Source organism: Elephas maximus, chromosome 3 (genome assembly GCF_024166365.1).
Source record: "Elephas maximus indicus isolate mEleMax1 chromosome 3, mEleMax1 primary haplotype, whole genome shotgun sequence".
NCBI classification, from domain to species: domain Eukaryota; kingdom Metazoa; phylum Chordata; class Mammalia; order Proboscidea; family Elephantidae; genus Elephas; species Elephas maximus.
Window position 1 is genome coordinate 39,998,862 of NC_064821.1, and position 21,801 is coordinate 40,020,662.

General features: G+C 44.8%; 1 protein-coding gene across 2 annotated transcripts; it reads right to left on the minus strand.

Annotated features, from left to right (window-relative positions):
• Positions 1–8: 8 nt before the first annotated feature.
• On the minus strand, positions 9–5,300 carry MRPL20 (mitochondrial ribosomal protein L20). Of its 2 annotated transcripts, none has more exons than XM_049877608.1 (4): positions 5,127–5,300; positions 4,829–4,939; positions 3,448–3,525; positions 9–156 (listed from the first exon to the last, which is right to left on the minus strand). In XM_049877608.1, the coding sequence occupies exons 1-4, from the start codon at positions 5,211–5,213 to the stop codon at positions 61–63; spliced, it is 372 nt and encodes a 123-aa protein (XP_049733565.1). In that variant the 5' UTR covers positions 5,214–5,300; the 3' UTR covers positions 9–60. The 2 variants fall into 2 exon arrangements, with proteins under 2 accessions (XP_049733565.1, XP_049733564.1); XM_049877607.1 differs by lacking the exon at positions 9–156 and adding an exon at positions 1,875–2,269 and having other exon boundaries at positions 5,127–5,296.
• Positions 5,301–21,801: the final 16,501 nt, after the last annotated feature.

Here is a 21,801-nt window from a genome sequence, read left to right on the forward strand (position 1 = left end):
GCTCCGGAAGGCCCAGCAATCATCTTGTAAATCCTCAGCCTTATGTGGGTTCCTTGTCCATTACCTGGACAGTGATCGGGCAGAGTGGAGAGAGCTGATGACTCCAGTCAGGTGCAGGCCTGGAGCTGGGGGCAAGGCCATTGATGCCTGCCTGCACTGAGGAAAATGTAGGTCTTAGGTCAGAAGGGGGGCAGCCTACAGCCCCATCTTCACTGAGATGAAACACACAAGAGAAATTCAATCCCCTGTCAAAGGGCGCTCTGTTGTTCACCCAGCTGTCTGCTCCCTGACGCTGTACTGACGATTACTGTGCAGTGAGTGCCTGTGTGTGCTGCCAGCACTGCACTCAGTGCCAGGAATCCGCAGTGCTCAACTCACCCTTGGCCTCCAGCCTCCAAATGTTCACAGTGTGGGGCCGTTGTATACAGAGGGACAAGGATCAGGTGGAGGGTTGCTCAGGTCTGAGCCAAGGTGGTTGCAGTGGGGGTGAAGACATAAAGGAACATGGACAGTGTGTGCTAGTAGGTGGTGGTTAGCCCAAGGGAGGGCCCCAGAATGGTTTCCTGGTGACTCCTGGCAAAGGTGAGAAAAGTACCGTCACCCACAGGGGAAGGAGGCACTGTGGGAGCCCCTGACCAGTGGCCACACAACAGAGCTGCTGGACATGCAGACTGGAGCTTGGGGAGTTGGTCTTGGCAGGAGACGTGAGGGTGCCAGTGAGTAAGCATCTGGAGGCCCAAGCCCTGGGAACAGGACCTCATAGGGCAAAAAGAGGCAGCCACAATGTCATAGGCTGTGGGAAGGGTAAGTGCCCACAAGGAGTAAGTGTTCCCTGGGATCAGAGAGGCCAGGGCTGGAGTGGCTGTGGGACCTAGGCTTTGGTGAGAGCAGCCAGAGGCACAGTGGGCCAACTGCCAGGCCAGAGGACAGGAGGCTGCAAGGGGACAGTCATTTGGCAGAGGAAGGAGAACAGGCTGTGATAGCAAAGGGGACACAGAAATGAAGGAGGGTTCATGACACATGTGAGAGGCCAAGGTTCCAGCTTCAGACCATAGGGAGGGCCTGGCCCTGAGCAGGGAGAGGCAAGGTGTGGATACCTCTGCATGGAGGTGCTCTGAGAAGAGGTCACTGCAGTCAAGAGGCGGACAGGGAGCCAGGCAGCATGAGGAGGGTAGGTAGGCCGTTCTCACTGGGAAGCTTACTGAGAAGGATTCCAGGTTGGACTTCATGGGGTATCTCAGGGAGGGGTGCCTATCTGCCTGTTGTGGGAGGACAGGACAGGCAGGTGAGAGATGGAGGGGACCACAGATGAACTGAGGCTGGCATGGCTGAACAGCAGGCTGCAGGGTCCCTGCTCCAAGCACCAGGAAGTGGGGTGGGGGGCGACAGATGGGATGAGGCCCAAGCCAGGAATGAGAAACCCACCCAGGGGAACTTGGCAAAGACGGAGAATGCTTGGCATCAGAGCCCAGGCAGTACATCCTGGGGGTGGCAAGGGATGCCCGACATGAGCCCAGATGCAGGTCCAGGAACTGGGAAGGTAGGTACAGGGCAGGCCACCCCATGCCCTGGAGGAAAGCTGGGGTCCGTGTGTATAGGCCTGGCATAAGCCCCCCCATCTACAGAAGACAGATGATCTAAGATTCCAAGGGAGAAAACAGCATGCTCAGGTGCATACTACAACCCAGGACCTCGAGGGCATCCCTGGGCAAGTGCACCCCTCAACTGAGTACACCCCAAACCCCAGGCATTCCCAAGGCAAAGTGAGCACAGACCCCCACCAAGGTGCAACGCTCCCCCAGGCCAGGGCACCCCAAGGTAATTGCATCCCTTGGGATGCCCTGTTTGCAAGAAACACAAATTGCAAAGCGGAGCACCATACAAGGTTTATTTTTATGATCTACATAAGACAAGTCTGTGAAGCTGTTCCAAAAGGAGGAAAGACAAGACCTTTCTCTCACACTGGCTAATAAAATATAAATAAACATTTGTAAATTGACTTAGAAACTGTTGGCTAAAACTTTCCTCTCACTCCTATTTTAGTTGTATGACCATTGTGGGGAAAAAAATTTCTTAAGTCATACACTGGCACTACTCAGCAGTAGTGCACCACGCGGGAGAACACGCCTTCAGGCTCCTTCCCATCCCCCAAGGCAGCAGCAAATCCCTCTTCTCGCCTCCTTTTGGCCAAAGCTGCCAAAGATTTAAAAGTCTTTGGCTCGTAAATGGCCAGGTCTGCAAGCACTTTCCTGTTGAGCTCCACCTGGCACTGGGAGAGAAAGCAGCGGAGACAGCAGTCAGGTTCAGGACTGTGTAGTCAGGGACAGACAGTAGTTAGGTTCAGAAGAGCACCTCAGCAGACTGAGTGCAACACCACACGGCCACCCCTCACCCAGTTATCCTGTGTATGGTATGTCAACACCATGCTCACACAGGTGAAGCCATGCTAAGGCACCAAGGAAGCTGTGGGACACGGGGAAGAAGGCAAGGCCAGGATCTGGTCCTGGGGCCAGCCTGGATGCAGAGACTTCATTTAGGGCTCACAGTCATCACCCAGAAAGAGACTTCTGGCTTAGGGTAACCCCCAAGTCAACCCAGAAGGAAAGATCACAGCCCTACTTTATAAACGTTGAGGGCGAGACCCAGACACAGCATGTGCGAGGCCTGGACAGCAGCAGGCACAGGGAAGGCACACACTGAGCACAGCCGTTCCCGAAACGGTGCTGCGCTGAGTCACCTACCAGGTAAAACTGTCAGTTACTTCAGAGAGCAAACAAACACTGCCCGAAGTATAAGGACAGGAAACGGGGACATCTCCATGCACTAAATGCAGCTGGGGGAGGATGGGGTGGCCCTGACTCCCCATGTGGGACCTGTGTACCCTCGAACAGAGTCCTCTCCATTCTTGAGCCTCTGTCCCCATCAGTAACATGGGACATCACACCTAAGCATACCATGAAGATCTTTGAAATGTGCCACAGGCAGTGCCTGGTTAGACAGAAAGGACAACACCCGCCCCATAACTTTTTAAGAAAACATTTTAAATGTACACAAGAGCAGAGGGAACTGAGCTATCACCCAGACTCAACAAATACCACAGCTCTGCCACACTTGCTTAATCTACCCTGTCCTCCACAAGAGTCTCCGTTTTGATTGTACGTATTTCAACTTCACCTGCAGTGCTAAAACTGTAAAGCTAGACTTTAAAGTCGGAGCCAAGTTCTTCTGCCCTTCCTCTTATGGGGAAACTCCAGGCTCACAGCTGTCCCACATGCAGGAAAGAAACACAGTTGTGAGCCTGGAGCATGCCGGACCCCATTGTGTAGAAAGTAGCGTTAGGGTACACCCTGCAGCTCTGCCTGCTGGGGCTGCCAGCTGGGATCCCACCAGATGTGACAGTTTCTGCAGACATTCAGCCCTCTCACAGGTGCCTCATCCTCATCATACCTTAATTAAATTGCCAACAAAGGCCGGGTACTTCAGGCCATGCTCCTGGGAAGCAGCTGTTATTCGATTGATCCAAAGCTGAAATAAGAAGGCATAAAGATACCTAAGAACTAGTTCTGTACATTACATGCACACCTCCTAGCAAAGACCCCATGGAACTAAAACGTATCTTTGTAAAAGTAAATAGAAAAGTGTGTTTTCTACTTAAGCAAAGGTTGATACTCTTCATCCAAACACCAGCATCATCTCTAAATGGTAAGTAGGGAATTCCCACTCTATAAGGTGGCACACTGATGCAACATGCACTTTTTGAGCGAACATTAAGTGATTGTGCCAGAGTCTAAAAAAGGATCCATGTGGATAAGTAACTACAGCCACCAAGATGAGTGCTAACAGAGGCAGAACAAAGTACTCAAGTAAAAGCTCCAGGGAGTGAATAATCTTGAGGGAAGAGGCTGGAAGGTCCTTGGCAGAGGACCTCACAGGCAAGTAGAGTAGGAGTCTGTTCAAGAACTGCAAACATGGCCTGCACAAGTGAACTGGGTGAGGCTAGTGGGTAGCCAAGGAAAGATCTGGAAGGCTGTGGCCCCAAGGCACATTTAAGTTAGAGATGAAGGATGGGAAAGTCAATATGCCACTCAGTGGCTGGGACACAGCACAATGGAGTTTCTGAGGGGTCAAAGGCATGCGCCCCCACATTCTGGGTCCCAGTCTATTAAACAGGGTGGTCTCTGGTGGGGAGGGGAGACTCTCTTTTAAGCTGTTTGTTACTCTTACATCTTAAAACACTATCTGAGCCCCTCCTTGGTGACTCTCAGGCTTTTTCCAGAGTTTTGGTTTTTAACCCCTCAGTGCCATGGGAAGCCGCCAAAGGGTCTTACGAAGAGGGGAGACGTGAGCTGTAGAGGGTGGTGGTTAGACTAAACCAGGGAGACTGGCAAGCAGACTCTGACTGTGACCCAGGTGGTGGCTGGGAACAGGGTGGTGGCAGTGGAACAGTGAGGAGAGGTGGGATTCCAGCTAGCCGGTATGCAGTCTGTGAGGCAAACAGAATTTGCTGCGGCTTTTTTTTTTTTTTGGATGCGAGGTGTGGGAGAAACAAAGGCGTGGAGGATGGTGCTAAGGCTTTTGATTTCAGCAAACGGAAGTCTGGAGAAGCCATTCCCTGGGAAAGGCTCAGTGACCTGGGATGAAGACCAGGAGTTTGGCTTTAGACACACACGACTTGAAATGGCGCAGATGCCTGGGGGGCGGGGGCTGTATCCTGGAATTGTGGGAAAGGCCACTCTGCCCTGCAGTGACACTGGTCTCAATGGAATAGAGATGAAGGGGGCTGAGGAGCAGCTGGGCTCTGCTGGGTCCACCAGAAACCCACGCTTACTGTCCTCATGTTCCTCTTCTTCAATCCTCGTGCTTTTGTACATTTCACAAAGGCTCTAGTCACAGCTCTGATGGCCAACCTGTAGCACCGATTCTTCCTTCCCCGGAAATGCTGGGTGAAAAAAAAAACAGGAAATGGGGTTTGACATGAGGCCTGCATCTGTGAGCCCTGGGCTTCCTGGACCCCCTCTGGGTGCCACTATGCGACCCGGGTGTGCCCAGTGGCTGGCGAGCCGGATGGGGAAGGGACCCAGTGGGCAGAAGGCGGCGAGTGGCAGGTTGTGCGGGCAAGCACTCACCTGGGCGTGCTTCAGCACCTCCTGAACCCGCCAGTAGCGGTCAGTGAGGCGGTTCCGCAGCCACAACTGTGTCGTAAGGAAGACCATGGCGCCCGCGGGCCGGCGATCGGGACGCTCAGCAAAGCACGCACTGCGCCGCCATATTGCAGAGAGTGGAAGCGGTGGAGGCGCGCGAGCGCTTCCGGATCAGGTCACTGCCAGGAGAGGACTTCCGGAGCCTCGCGCGTGCGCCTCGCGCATGGGCTCCCACGGGCGGCTTACAGAGCTGTAGTTCTCGAGACCTGCGTTTCTCGCGTCCGAGCTTCCGCCCTAGATTCAGCAAATCCCCCGGAAGTCTTACTCAGAGCGAACGCTAGGTGCTGGGATGCGACCGTGAGCAAAAGGCTGTCTCTGCCCTCGCGGTTTGGTCGTTGTTAGGTGCCGTGGAGTCGGTTCCTAGTCATAGCAACCCCATATACAACAATCCCCGTCCACACAATCGTTGCTATGTTTGAGCCTGTTTTGCAAGCACTGTGTCAATCCATCTCTTCAAGGGTTTTGCCTCTTCTTCCCTGACCCTCTGCCTTACCAAGCATGCTCTTCTTCTCCAGGTCCCTCCTAATATGTCCTCGCTTCCAAGAAGCACTCTGGCTGTACCTGCGTTAAATGTATTATAGATAAGACAGTGGTGTGTGCTGTGGAAAAATAAAGCAGGGAAACCCAAGTGTTCATGAACTGATGAGTGGATAAACAAAATGTGATATATCCGTGCACAGGTCATGAAAAGGAATGAAGTTAGGGTATATGCTACAAGACGGATGAAACTCCAGAAAATGCCACTTGAGAAAAAGCCAGAGAAAAAAAAACACATAAGATTCCATTTATATGAAATGTCCAGAATAGGCTAGGGAGAACTAGGCATTGAGGAGTGACTGCTAATGGGTAGGGTTTCCTTTTTGGGTGGTGAAAATGTTCCAGAACTAGATACAGGTGGTGACTGCACAACACTGTGGATATAATTATTGCTGACACTGAATTGCACACTAAAATGGTAAGTTTTCACTGGTCCCACCCTGTCTGGAGCAAGACAGACTGAAGAAACCCAAAGACACAAGAGAAAGATTAGCCCAAAGGACTAATGGACCACAACTACCACAGCCTCCACCAGACTAAGTCCAGCACAACTAGATGGTGCTCGGCTACCACCAAAGGCTGCTCTGACAAGGATCATAATGCAGGATCGGAAAGAGCTAGAGAAAAATGTAGAACAAAATTCTAACTCACAAAAAAAAACCAGACTTACTGGTCTGACAGAGACTGGAGAAACCCCAAGAGTATGGCCCCCAGACACCCTTTGAAGCCTGTACTGAAGTCACTCCTAAGGTTCACCCTTTGGCGAAGATTAGATAGGCTCATAAAACAAAATGAGGCTGAATGAGCACACCAGCCCAGGGGCAAGGACGAGAAGACAGGAGGGGACAGGAAACCTGGCAATGGGGAACCAAAGGTGGAGAAGGGGCGTGCTGATGCATCATGGTTGTTGGCATCCAGTGTCACAAAACATGTATTGTTTAAGGAGAAACTAATTTGCTCTGTAAACCTTAATTTAAAGCACAATAAAAAAAATGGTAAGTTCTATGTTTATTTTACAATAAATAATAAAGCAGGAGGGCAAGTGAGGGTGTGCAATTTCTTTGTAACTTTTTATTTTGATACAGAAAACTTGCAAGACTAGTACAAGGAACTTCAGAATACTGTACCCAAATACACAGGCTGTTTACATCTTGCTTCATGTGTTTTATTTTCTCTAATACTCTTTACCAAAATGCCCTGTTTACATTTTGCTCCATTTTTTATCATTATCTGTATAAATATTTATAAACACATGTACAGTGCAAAGAATTATTTAATATGGCTCTTCTAGCCATAGTGTTTGTAACTCCCACCAAATGACTGGGTGGGGTTATTCAAATGAGGTGTTTGTGGCCTTCCAAGGGGGATTGGACAGCTTGCTAATAATGCAAATAAAGTTCATGGCACCCTTGTGGGACAGGGACCATGCAAATAAGGTATATGGAACCCTAACGAGGGGATTAGTCAGTTTTGCCATCTCACTAGGCATAAAATGACCCATTCCAGAGGCAAGAAGGGGGATATCACTACCACCAAGAAAGAAGAGATGAGAGCAGAGTGCATCCTTTGGATCCAGGCTTCCTGTACTAGGAACATCCTAGACACAGGAGACAAAGAAAGACAGCTATAACATGGAAGACAGCAAGAGACGATGGCAAGAAGAAGTGGCAGAGAAATGGTGTTAGTAGAGGCAGCAGAACCAGGAAGCAAGCAGGAGATGATGGCCTTCCTGGCCCACAGAGTGAGAAAGATGAGCACCTTTGGGTAGGAGGCTTGCTGGCTGAGTGGGGTGCCTCTAGGCACTTGTCAGAGCTAGGCTCACTGACCCACGGAGCCAAGAGTTGTAACACGTGCCCAGGAAGGCCCTGAGCAGGGCCTAGCAGCAAAAGGCCCTGAGCAGGGCCAAGCAGCAGAGGGCTAGCAGAAGCTGTCCTGATTAAGAACAGTATTCCAAGTTGTTCCTGTTACTTCTAAGTTGATACTGATCCTGAGTGGTAGCCTGTTATTTCCCTAATAAACCCCATAATCTTGAGTATGGTCTGTGAGTTCTCTGTGGCCATTGCAACAAATTATCGAACCCAGCAAATTAGTACAGAGTGCAGTGGGAGCCATGGTTGGTGTCAGAATTGGTAAAAAGGTTGCCTTGGGCAATTGAAACTCATAATGATTCTCTTTCCCCCTTGTGAAGTTAGAGGACGTCAGATACCTCTGCTGCCAGGCCACTTTACAACTTGTGTGTCTTTTTTCTTAATCATTGGAAAGTAAGCCAGATGTATCTAAATACTTCACTGTGTATTTCCTAAGAACAAAGACATTCTCTTACAAACCACAATACAGTGATCAAAATCAGGAAATTTAGCTTTGATATGATACTGTTTGTCAACTTGGCTACGCCATGATTCCCAGTATTATTGTACACTATTTTGTCATCCAATGTGATTTTCCTATGTGTTGTAAATCCTGTCTCTATGATGTTGATAAGGTGGGATTAGTGGCATTTATGTTAATAAGGCAGGAGTCAATCTGCAAGATTGGATTGTGTCTTGGGCCAATCTCTTTTGAGATGTAAAAGAGAGAACTGAGCAGAGAGACAGGGGGACCTCATACCACCAAGAAAGGAGCACTGGTAGCAGAGTGCATCCTTTGGACCTGAGGTCACTGCACCTGACAAGCTCCTAGACCAGAGAGGAAGACTGATAACAAGGGCCTTCCTGCAGAGCTGGCAGAGAGAGAAAGCCTTCCCCTGGAGCTGATGCCTTGAATTTGGACTTCTAGCCTACTAGACTGTGAGAGAATAAACTGCTTTTGTTGAAGCCATCCACTTGTGGTATTTCTGTTGCAGCAGCACTAGATGACTAAGACAAGTACTATTATCTAGCCTATAGTCCATATTTCAAATTTCATCAAATGTTTCTTATAGTATGTTTTTTCCCTCTCCAGGATCATACAGTTAGTTGACATGTTTTTTTAGTCTCTTTTAATCAAGAACAGTTCTTCCATCTTTCTTGCTCTTGGTATTCATGAAAAGTATAGGTCAGGTTTTTTTTTTTAATAATTTTTATTGTGCTTTAAGTGAAAGCTTACAAATCAAGTCAGTCTCTCACACAAACACCCATATACACCTTGCTACATACTCCCAATTACTCTGCCCCTAATGAGACAGCCCACTCTCTCCCTCCACTCTCTCTTTTCATGTCCATTTCACCAGCTTCTAACCCCCTCACCCTCTCATCTCCCCTCCAGGCAGGAGATGCCAACATAGTCTCAAGTGTCCACCTGATCCAAGAAGCTCACTCCTTACCAGCATCCCTCTCCAACCCATTGTCCAGTCTAATCCCTGTCTGAAGAGTTGGCTTTGGGAATGGTTCCTGTCCTGGGCCAACAGAAGGCCTGGGGGCCATTAGGCCAGTTATTTTGCAGAATGTCCCTCAGTTGGGATTTTTTTTTTCCCTCATAATTAGATTTGGGATATGCATTTTTGGCAGTATACCATAGAAATGATATCACGTCCTCAGTGCAGCATATCAGAAAGCCATGTCAGTCTATTCCAACGTGGATGATGTTGGTAGCTTGGACCACTTGGTTACAGTCACGCTTGCCAAGCGTCTCAACTATTTTTCCCTTGTAATTCATAAGTAGTTTGTGGAGAAATACTTTGTGCATCATTACAAACCTTCCAGTAAGCAGATGCTGAGACAAAGTACAAGACAGAATACAGAGATTTACTGGGGTGAATGCCTATCAAAAAGGCAGGAAGTAGGATTGCGCAAGGAGAGCCTCAGATGGGAATGGAGACCTGACTACAGCTTGAATAGCCCAATAGCTGTGAATCAAAGATTGCCTGTTAGAAAAGTCTTGTGATGGGCAGAAATACCCAGGCCCCGGAACCCTTGCTGTGCATAGTCAGTGGCTGGGGCTGCCAGCAAGACCATGTTCTCAGCTGAAATGCTGCGGTGGCCTTGCCACTAAATGACAAATCCTACCTTCAGCATAGATCTGAGCAGCACCCCTCCATAGCCTCCACATTTTCAGATGACATAAATATCTTATCCCTCTTCATACTGCCACTCACTCATTTTAGCATCCATTGGTAATTTTCTTACTCCATCATTCTTTCCCCATATACTTGGCATTCTGCTTAAAGAGGTTTCCCTTTTGGGAGGGGGTACAATCTTAAATATTATTAGAAGAGTCCTCACTGAAAAGGTGAAATTCGGGCAAAGAAGGAAGTGACGGATCAAGCCAGGCAGGTATCTAATGGAAGAGCTTGCCAGGCAGAGGGAACAGAAAATGCAAAGGACCCACTCCTGGTGTGGACAAAGGACAGCAAAAATGGAGTGGAGGGAGCAAGTGGCCCAGGGTGAGGCCATTATTTCTGAGTGAGGAGGTGGGAGGCTCGAGAGGTAAGGAGGTACAAGTTGCGTAGAGCCTTGAAAGTGTTGTATGGACTTCGATGTTCCAATTTCTCCGCTGGATAACAAGTTGCCTCAAAACTTGGTGGCTTGAAACAACCATTTTATGTTGCTCACAATCTTGTGGATCAGGAATTTGGAAAGACATTATGTGGGTAGTTGGCTCAGAGTGCCCAATGCAGTTTTGGTCAGGTGGCAGATGAAGCTTGAGCACTGGGCACCTCTCTCTCTTCATGTAGTCTCTCCATGTGGGCTTGTTTGGGCTTTCTCACATCGTGGCAGTGTCAGGGCAGTCAGACTGCTTATGTGGTGTTTTAGTTTTTTAGTACTGCTCTATCAGAAAGATGTTTACCTCTCTTTAATTGACTACACAGAGGCATTCAACTGTGTAGATCACAACAAATTATGGATAACATTGCGAAGAATGGGAATTCCAGAACACCTAATTGTGCTCATGAGGAACCTGTAGATAGACAAAGAGGTACTTGTTCAAACAGAACAAGGGGATACTGTGTGGTTTAAGGTCAGGAAAGGTGTGTGTCAGGGTTGTATCTTCTAGCCATACTTATTCAATCTGTATGGCTAAGCAAATAACCTGAGCAGCTGGACTGTATAAAGAAGAATGCAGCATCAGGATTGGAGGAAGACTCATTAATAACCTTCCATATACCGACAACACAGAATTACTTGCTGAAAGTGAAGAGAACTTGAAGCACTTACTGACAAAGATCAAAGACTACAGCCTTCAGTATGGATTCCACCTCAACATAAAGAAAACAAAAGTCCTTACAACTGAACCAACAAGCAACATCATGATAAATGGAGAAAATATTGAAGTTGTCAAGGATTTCAATTTACTTAGATCAACAATCTAAGCAGCAGTCAAGAAATCAAATGACATATTGCATTGGGCGAATCTGCTGCAAAACACCTTTTCAAAGTGTTAAAAAGCAAAGATGTCACTTTGAGGACTGAGGTGCACCAGCCCTGATCCATGGTGTTTTCTTTTTCTTTTGTTGTTGTCGAGAATATACCCAGCAAAATGTACAATTCAAGAGGGGGGAGGGAGGGAGGGTGGGAGAGGGTTACTTACTGATTAATTAGTAGATAAGAACTACTTTAGGTGAAGGGAAGGACAATACTCAATACAGGGAAGGTCAGCTCAACTGGGCTGGACCAAAAGCAAAGAAGTTTCTGGGATAAACTGAATACTTTGGTCAACGGAGCAAGGGCGAGGGTTTGGGGACTATGGCTCAAGGGGACTTCTAAGTCAATTGGCATAATAAACTCTATTATGATAACATTCTGCATCCCACTTAGAAGTGTGGCGTCTGGGGTCTTAAACGCTAACAAGCGGCCATCCAAGATGCATCAATTGGTCTCAACCCATCTGGATCAAAGGAGAATGAAGAACACCAAGGTCACATGATAACTATGAACCCGAGACAGAAAGGGCCACATGAACTAGAGACTTACATCATCCTGAGGTCAGAAGAACTAGATGGTGCCCGGCCACAACTGATGACTGCCCTGACAGGGAGCACAACAGAGAACCCCCGAGGGAGCAGGAGAACAGTGGGATGCAGACCCCAAATTCTCATAAAAAGACCAGACTTAATGGTCTGACTGAGATTAAAAGAATCCCGGCGGTCATGGTCTCCAAACCTTCGGTTGGCCCAGGACAGGAACCATTCTCGAAGACTATTCATCAGACATGGAAGGGACTGGGCAATGGGCTGGAGCGAGATGCTGATGAAGAGTGAGCTACTTGTATCAGGTGGACACTTGAGACTGTATTGGCATCTCCTGTCTGGAGGAGAGATGGGAGGGTAGAGAGGGTTAGAAACTGGCAAAAGGGCCACAAAAGGAGAGACTGGAAGAAGGGAGCAGGCTGACTCGTTAGGGGGAGAATAAATGGGAGTATATAGTAAGGTGTATATAAGCTTACATGTGACAGACTGACTTGATTTGTAAACTTTCACTTAAAGCACAATAAAAATTATTTTAAAAATGTACAATTCAATCATTTCTACATGTACAATTCATTGACATTGATTACATTCTTTGAGTGGTGCAACCATTCTCATCCTCCTTTTCTGAGTTGTTCCTCCCCCATGAACATAAACTCAGTGCCTCCTAAGGTTCTTATCTTTTGAGTTGCTGTTGTCACTTTGATCCGTATAGATAGTTCTTAAAACTATCTATGCTGTCTATAATGCTCAAGGCCGACATTTTTTACTAACTAAACTATTGTTTGGCTTTAAGAAGACCTCAGGAGATATTTTTAGTTTAAGTTTTAAAGATTATCTCAGGCAATAGCTTCAGGTGTTCATCCAACCTCGATGGCTCCAGAAAGTCTGGAGTCCATGAGAAGTTGAAATTCTGTTCTGCATTTCCCTGTTTTTAATCAAGATTCTTCTATAGAATCTTTGATAAAAATGTTCAGCAGTGGTAGCTGGGCACCATCCAGTTCTTCTGGTCTCATAGCAAAGCAGGCAGTTGTTCCTGGTGGCAATTAGCCACACATTCCATATCCTCCTCCTATTCCTGACTCTCTTTCTTCCTGTCTTACTCTAGGCAAATAAAGACGTAAAGATCAATCATCATGCCTTAGATGACTGCTTGAAAAACCCCAGTCATACGCAACAAACTAGGAGTATGAAGAGTGACACAGGAGGAGGTATGCTACACTTCAAAACAACTGCTTGACTTTTCTAATATGTACAAACAGAAACTTGGGGAATATGTGTGGGAATGGCTATTTAAGGTATGGGATAATGGTGCAAGGAACATAAAATTGGATCAGTCTGAATTTGTTGATGTGGGACCACTAATCACAGATTCTTCATTCAATGTTTCAGCTTGAGAGGTTAGGAAAGGATCTAAATAGTTTATTTGGTTGGTTCACTGAAGCCTGGATTACACAGTGGCCTACACTAAATCAGGTTGAAGTACCAGACCTGCTTCTGTATACTGTAGAAGAAGGTATCCAAAGGCTTAGGGAAATTGGCATGTTAGGGTGGATTTATCAGGTTAGACCCACAGACCCATACATGAGTGCCTAGAGGACATACCTTTTACCTCAACGGTGAGGAACAAATTTGTGAAGGGATCCCCAGCATCCTTGAAGACTGCTGTGATTGCTATTTTATGTAAGTCATATTTGACAGTGGGAACTGCCCTAGCTGAATTAAGACACCTAACTACAATGGATTGGTTGGACCCCATAGTGGTAGGGGCCAAGTGGTAGCACTCAACCAACAAAGGTGAGCGTGGTTATCATAATGCACAGCAGAGTCAAAGCAGTAATTAGAATAGCCTGACTCCTACGGACTTATGGCGTTGGTTACTTAGTCATAGTGCCCCAGGACTAAAATAGATGGGAAATCTACCAAATATTTACTTGATCTGTACAAGCAAAAGAATTCTAGGTCAAGTCAATGACAGTCTAACTCGAATCACCAGAATAGAGAGCCATGGCCCTTCAATCAATTCCCAGATTTGAGCCAGTTTACAGACCCACAACCCCTTGAATGGAGGGTAGGATGAGTCCCCTTGAGGAAGGATGTGACTACACTGACAAAAATTTACACTGTTAATCTTTCTCCCAGCCTTCCACAAAGGGATCTACAGCGTGACTGAGAGTGACTGTTCATTGGGAAAAAAGAAATAATCAGGTTTTCATGGATTACTGGATACTGCTCTGAACCGACACTAATTCCAGGAGATCCAAAACATCACTGTGGCCCACCAGTCAGAGTGGGCACATATGGAGTTCAGGTTATTAATGGAGTCTTAGCTCAAGTTAACCTCACAGTGCGTTCAGTCAGTACCTGAATCCATCCTGTAGTGATTTTCCCAGTTTCGGAACGCATAATAGGAATAGATATACTCAGCAACTGGCAGAACCCCCACACTGGATCTCTGACAAGTGGGGTAAGGGCTATTACGGTAGGAAAAGCCAAGTGAAAGCTGTTAGAACTACTCCAACCTAGGAAAATAGTAAACTAAAAGCAATACTGCATTCCTGGAGGGATTACAGAGATTACTGCCACCATCAAGGACTTGAAGGATGCAGGGGTGGTGATTCCCACCACATCCTCATTCATCTTGCCTATTTGGCTCATGCAAAAAACAGATGGGTCTTGGAAAATGACAGTGGATTGTCATAAACTTAACCAGGTGCTGACTCCACTTGCAGCTTCTGTTCCAGATTTCATTGCTTGAGAAAATTAATACATCTCCGGGTACCTGGTATTCAGCTATTGATCTGGCCAATGACTTTTTATTGATTCTGGTTTCAAAGGAACATCAGAAGCAGTTTGCTTTCAGCTGGCAAGGCCAGCAATACAGTTTTAGTGTCCTACCTCAGCAATATATCAACTCTTCATCCCTATATCATAATTTAGTTCACAGGGACCCCGATCACCTTTCCCTTCCACAAGATGTCACCTAGCCCATCACATTGATGACATTATGCTGATTGGACATAAGGAAGAAATGTCAATGACTTTGGACTTATTGGTAAACATTTGCATGCTAACAAACTACCTACCTAAACTAACACAAACTGAGGTCGAAAATCTGAACAAACCCATAACAAGAGAAGAGATTGAACAAGTAATTAAATAAAAAAAAAATCCCAACAAAAAAAAGTCCTGGCCCAGATGGCTTCACTGGAGAATTTCATCAAACATTCAGAGAAGAGGTTACACCAGTACTAATCAAACTATTTCAGAACATAGAAAAGGAAGGGATACTTCCAAATTTATTCTATGAAGCCAGCATAACTCTGATACTAAAACCAGGCAAAAACACCACAAAAAAGAAAATTACAGAACAATATCTCTCATGAATAGAGATGCAAAAATTCTCAAAAAATTCCAGCCAATAGAATTCAGCATTATATTAAAATAATAATAATAATACACCCCAACCAAGTGGGATTCATACCAGGTATACAAGGATAGTTCGACATTAGAAAATCAGTCAATATAAGTTACCACATAAAAAAAACAAAAGAATCACATGATCATCTCAATCAATGTAGAAAAGGCATTCAATAAAGTTCAACAGACTTTCCCGATTTAAAAAACTCTCAATAAAATAAGTATAGAAGGGAAATTCCTCAACATAATAAAGGGCATCTATACAAAACCAAGAGCCAATATCACTCTTAATGAAGAGAGGCTGAAAATATTCCCCCTGTGAACAGTAGCAAGACAAGCATGCCCTTTATCACCTCCTGTTTAACATTGTGCTGGAAGTCCTAGCTGGAGCAATAAGACAAGAAAAATAAATAAAAGGCATCCAAATTGGTGAGGAAGAAGTAAAACTATCCCTATTGCAGATGATATACTATACATAGAGAACCCAAAAGACTCCACAAGAAAACTGCTGGTACTAACAGGCAGATTGAGCAGGGCAGCAGGATATAAGATAAGTATACAAAAATCAGTTGGATTCCTATACACGAACAAAGAGAACTATGAAAAGGAAATCAGGAAAGCAATACCATTTAAAAAAAAAAAATAGCCCCTAAAAAATAAAATACGTAGGAATAAATCTAACCAGGGACATAGAAGACCTATACAAAGAAAACTACAAACACTACTGCAAGAAACCAAAAGAGATGTACGCAAATAGAAAAACATACCATGCTAATGGAAACTGTCAATTCCACCCAAAGCAATCCACAAATACAATGCAATCCTGAACAAATACCAACAGCATTCTTTAACGAAATCGAAAAATTAATCATTAACTTCATATGGAAAGGAAAAATGCCCCCAGATAAGTAAACCACTAATGAAGAAGAATAAAGTAGGGGGATTCCCACTACCTGACCTCAGAACCTACTATACAGCTGTGGTAGTCAGAACAGCTTGGTACTGGTACAATGACAAACACATTGACCAACGGAACAGAATTGAGAAACCAAATGTAAATCCATCCACCTACCATCACCTGACCTTCGACAAAGACCCAAAGTGCATTTAATGGGGAAAAGGCAGTCTTTTTCAAATAGTGCTGGCAAAACTGGATGGCCATATGTAAAAAAATGAAACAGGACCCATACCTCACATCATACAGAAAAACTAATTCAAAATGGATCAAAGACCTAAATATAAAACCAAAAACTATAAAGACCATAGAAGAAAAAATAGGGTCAACGTCAGAGGCCCTAATACACAGCGTAAATAGAATACAAACCATAACTAACAATACACAAACAACAGAAGATAAGCTAGATAACTGGGATCTTCAAAAAATTAAACACTTAGCTCATCAAAAGACTTCACCAAAAGAGTAAAAAGAGAATCTATAGACTGGGAAAAAAAAAAAAATTAGGCTACAACAAATTCAACAAAGCTCTAATCTCTAAAATCTACAAGAAAATCCAATACCTCTACAGTAAAAAGACAAATAATCCAATTAAAAAATGGGCAAAGGATAAGAACAGTCACTTCACCAAAGAAGACATTCAGGCGGCTAACAGACACATGAGGAGATGCTCCAGATCACTAGCCATCAGAGAAGTGCTAATCAAAACTACAATGTGATACCATCTCCCCCAACATTACTGGCATGAATTAAGAAAACAAAATAACAAATGCTAGAGAGGCTGCGGGGAGATTGGAACTGTTATGCACTGCTGGTGGGAATGTAAGATGGTACAACCGTTTTGGAACCGCTATGGTGCCTCCTTAAAAAGCTAGAAATAGAAACAGATATATGCACACCCATGTTCACTGCAGCACTGTTTACAATAGCAAAAAGATGGAAGCAACCAAGGTGCACATCAACGGATGAATGGATAAATAAATTATGGTATATGCACACAATGGAATACCATGCATCCGTAAAGAACAGTGATGAATCTCCGAAACATTTCATAACATAGAGGAATCTGGAAGGCATTATGCTGAGTGAAATTAGTCAGTTGCAAAAGGACAAATATTGTATAAGACCACTATTATAAGAACTCAAGAAATAGTTTAAACAGAGAAGAAAATATTCTTTGATGGTTACGAGAGTGGGGAGGGAGGGAGGCTGGGAGAGAGGTACTCACTAATTAGATAGTAGATAAGAACTACTTTAGGTGACGAGAAAGACAACACACGATACAGGCGAGGTCAGCACAACTGGACTAAACCAAAACCAAAGAAGTTTCCTGAATAAACTGAATGCTTCGAAGACCAGCGTAGCAGGGGCAGGGGTTTGGGGACCATGGTTTGAGGGGACATCTAAGTCAATTGGCATAATAAAATCTATTAAGAAAACAGTCTGCATCCCACTTTGAAGAGTGGCGTCTGGGGTCTTAAACGCTAGCAAGCAGCCACCTAAGATGCGTCAATTGGTCTCAATCCACCTGGATCAAAGAAGAATGAAGAACACCAAGGACACAAGGTAATTACGAGCCCAAGAGACAGAAAGGGCCACATAAGCCAGAGACTACATCAGCCTGAGACCAGAAGAGCTAGATGGTGCCCAGCTACAACTGATGACTACCCTGACAGGGAACACAACAGAGAACCCCTGAGGGAGCAGGAGAGCAGTGGGATGCAGACCCCAAATTCTCATAAAAAGATCAGACTTAATGGTCTGACGGAGACTAAAAGGACCCCTGCGGTCATGGCCCTCAGACCTCCTGTTGGCCCAGGGCAGGAACCATTCCCGAAGCCAACTCTTCAGACATGGGTTGGACTGGACAATGGGTTGGAGAGGGATGCTGGTGAGGAGTGAGCTTCTTGGATCAGGTGGACACTTGAGACTATGTTGGCATCTCCTGCCTGGAGGGAAGATGAGAGGGTAGAGAGGGTTAGAAGCTGGTGAAATGGACACGAAAAGAGTGGAGGGAGAGAGTGGGCTGTCTTATTAGGGGGAGAGTAATTGGGAGTATGTAGCAAGGTGTATGTAAGTTTTTGTGTGAGAGACTGACTTGATTTGTAAACTTTCATTTAAAGCACAATAAAAATTATAAAAAAAGTTTACAGCTCAAGTTAATTTCTCATACAAATATTTATACACATATTGTTATGTGACAGTAGTTGCAATCCGTATAATGTGGCAGCACACTCTCCCTTTCCACCCTGGGTTTCCCATGTCCATCCAACCAGCATCTGTTCCTTTCTGCCTTCTCATCCTGCCTCCAGATAGAAGCCACCCATTTGTTCTCATGTATCTGCTTGAACTAAGAAACACACTGTTCAAGAGTATTATTTTATGCTTTATAGTCCTCTAATCTTTGTCTGGAGTGGGCTTTGAGAATGGTTTTAGTTCTGAGTTAACAGAGTGTCCGGGGGCCGTGGCTTCGAGGATTCCTCCAGTCTCAGTCAAATCACTAAGCCTCGTCTTTTTACGTGAATTTGAGTTCTGCACCAAACTTTTCTTCTGCTCCATCAGGGATTCTCTGTTGTGTCCCCTGTCAGGGCCATCATTGGTGGTAGCTGGGCACCACCTGGTCTTCTGGTCTTAGGTTGGTGGAATCTCTGGATTATGTGGCCCTTTTGGTGTAGGGGTTAAGAACTATGGCTGCTAACCAAAAGGTTGGCAGTTCGAATCCTCCAGGCGCTCCTTGGAAACCATGTGGGGCAGTTCTACTCTGTCCTATAGGGTTGCTATGACTCGGAATCAACTCAAGGGCAACGGGTTTGGTTTTGTTTGTCTGATTTGTCTCTTGGGCTAATATTTTCCTTGTGTCTTTGGTGTTCTTCATTCTCCTTTGCTCCAAGTGGGTTGGGACCAATTGATTCATCTTAAATGGCTGCTTGCAAGCTTTTAAGACCCCAGACACCACTCACCAAAGTGGGATGCAGGACATTTTTTTAATAAACTTTGTTATGCCAATTAACCTAGTGCTCACAAGATTTTAAGACCCTAAATGCTACTCACCGGAGTAGGATGTAGAACATTTTCTTTATAAACTATGCTATGCCAATTGAGCTAGGTGTCCACTGAGACCATGGTTTCCAGCCCTCAGCCCAGTAATTTGGTCCCTCAGGGACTTTGGATGTATCTATGAAGCTTTCATGAATTTGCCTTGTTTAAGTTATGGTGACTTCCCCAGTATCGTGTACTGTCTTACCCTTCACCAAAGTTACCATTTATCTGTTGTCTAGTTAGTGTTTTTCCCTCGTCATCATTCCCCTCCCTTGTAACCATCAAAGATTGTTTCTATGTGTAAATTTTCTCATGAGTTTTTATAACAGTGGTCTCATACAGTACGTGTCCTTTTGTGATTGACTTATTTCACTCAGCATAATGCCTTCCAGATTCATCCATGTTGTGAGGTGTTTTGCAAACTCATCATTGTTCTTTATCGTTGCGTAGTATTTCTTTTTGTGTGTATATACCATAGTTTGTTTATCCATTCATCTGTTGATGGGTACTTACGTTGTTTCCATCTTTTTGCTATTGTGAATAATGTTGCAATGAACATGAGTATGTATATGTCTATTCGTGGACAGCTCTTATTTCTCTAGGATATAGTCCCAGGAGTGGCATTGCTGGATCTATGGTATTTCTATTTCTAGCTCTTTTTTTTTTTTTTTTTTTACAAAGTATGTTATTTATTTTCTTCTCAGGGTTTTTCCTTAAACATATGCTATTTTCCTTGGACCTCTGAGGCTGTCTGGTTCACGATGCTAGCAGAATATTTTCTATCGGTGCAAATTTTCTCCCAGTAGAGCAAGATACTATCTTTTTTTTAAAAAAAAATTTTACTGTGGTTTAAGTGAAAATTTACAAATCAAGTCAGTCTCTCACACAAAAACTTATATACACCTTGCTACATACTTCCAATTGCTCTCCCCCTAATGAGACAGCCCGCTCCCTCCCTCCACTCTCGCCTTTCGTGTCCATTTCACCAGCTTCTAACCCCCTCTACCCTCTCATCTCCCCTCCAGGAAGGAGATGCCAACATAGTCTCAAGTGTCCACCTGATCCAAGAAGCTCACTCCTCACCACCATCCCTCTCTAACCCATTGTCCAGTCCAATCCATGTCTGAAGAGTTGGCTTTGAGTATGGTTCCTGCCCTGGGCCAACAGGAGGTCTGGGGGCCATAACCACTGGGGTCCTTCCAGTCTCAGTTAGACCATTAAGTCTGGTCTTTTTACAAGAATTTGGGGTCTGCATCTCACTGCTCCCCTGCTCCCTCAGGGGTTCTCTTTTGCATTCCCTGTCAGGGCAGTCATCAGTTGTAGCTGGGCACCATCTAGCTCTTCTGGTCTCAGGCTGATGTAGTCTCTGGTTTATGTGGCTCTTTCTGTCTCTTGTAATTACCTTTGTCCTTGGTGTTCTTCATTCTCCTTTGATCCAGGTGGACTGAGACCAATTGATGCATCTTAGATGTCCATTTGCTAGCGTTTAAGACCCCAGAGGCCTCTCTCCAAGGTGGGATCCAGAATGTTTCCTTAATAGGAACCATACTCAAAGCCAACTCTTCAGACATGGATTGGACTGGACAATGGGTTAGAGAGGGATGGTGGTGAGGAGTGAGCTTCTTGGATCAGGTGGACACTTGAGACTATGTTGGCATCTCCTTCCTGGAGGGGAGATGAGAGGGTAGAGGGGGTTAGAAGCTGGTGAAATGGACACGAAAGGCGAGAGTGGAGGGAGGGAGCGGGCTGTCTCATTAGGGGGAGAGCAATTGGAAGTATGTAGCAAGGTGTATATAAGTTTTTGTGTGAGAGACTGACTTGATTTGTAAATTTTCACTTAAACCACAGTAAAATTTTTTTTTAAAAAAAAGATAGTATCTTGCTCTACTGGGAGAAAATTTGCACCGATAGAAAATATTCTGCTAGCATCGTGAACCAGACAGCCTCAGAGGTCCAAGGAAAATAGCATATGTTTAAGGAAAAACCCTGAGAAGAAAATAAATAACATACTTTGTAAAAAAAAAAAAAAAAAGAGCTAGAAATAGAAATACCATAGATCCAGCAATGCCACTCCTGGGACTATATCCTAGAGAAATAAGAGCTGTCCACGAATAGACATATACATACTCATGTTCATTGCAACATTATTCACAATAGCAAAAAGATGGAAACAACGTAAGTACCCATCAACAGATGAATGGATAAACAAACTATGGTATATACACACAAAAAGAAATACTACGCAACGATAAAGAACAATGATGAGTTTGCAAAACACCTCACAACATGGATGAATCTGGAAGGCATTATGCTGAGTGAAATAAGTCAATCACAAAAGGACACGTACTGTATGAGACCACTGTTATAAAAACTCATGAGAAAATTTACACATAGAAACAATCTTTGATGGTTACAAGGGAGGGGAATGATGACGAGGGAAAAACACTAACTAGACAACAGATAAATGGTAACTTTGGTGAAGGGTAAGACAGTACACGATACTGGGGAAGTCACCATAACTTAAACAAGGCAAATTCATGAAAGCTTCATAGATACATCCAAAGTCCCTGAGGGACCAAATTACTGGGCTGAGGGCTGGAAACCATGGTCTCAGTGGACACCTAGCTCAATTGGCATAGCATAGTTTATAAAGAAAATGTTCTACATCCTACTCCGGTGAGTAGCATTTAGGGTCTTAAAATCTTGTGAGCACTAGGTTAATTGGCATAACAAAGTTTATTAAAAAAATGTCCTGCATCCCACTTTGG

Coding starts and splice junctions, on each gene's coding strand:
- MRPL20 (XM_049877607.1), bottom strand. CDS start 5,213: ATGGTCTTCCTTACGACACAGTTGTGGCTGCGGAACCGCCTCACTGAC. Junction 3,526..4,828: donor AGAAGAGGAACATGAGGACA/GTAAGCGTGGGT, acceptor TTCTTATTTCAG/CTTTGGATCAATCGAATAAC. Junction 2,270..3,447: donor TTGTTGGCAATTTAATTAAG/GTATGATGAGGA, acceptor TTTCTCTCCCAG/TGCCAGGTGGAGCTCAACAG.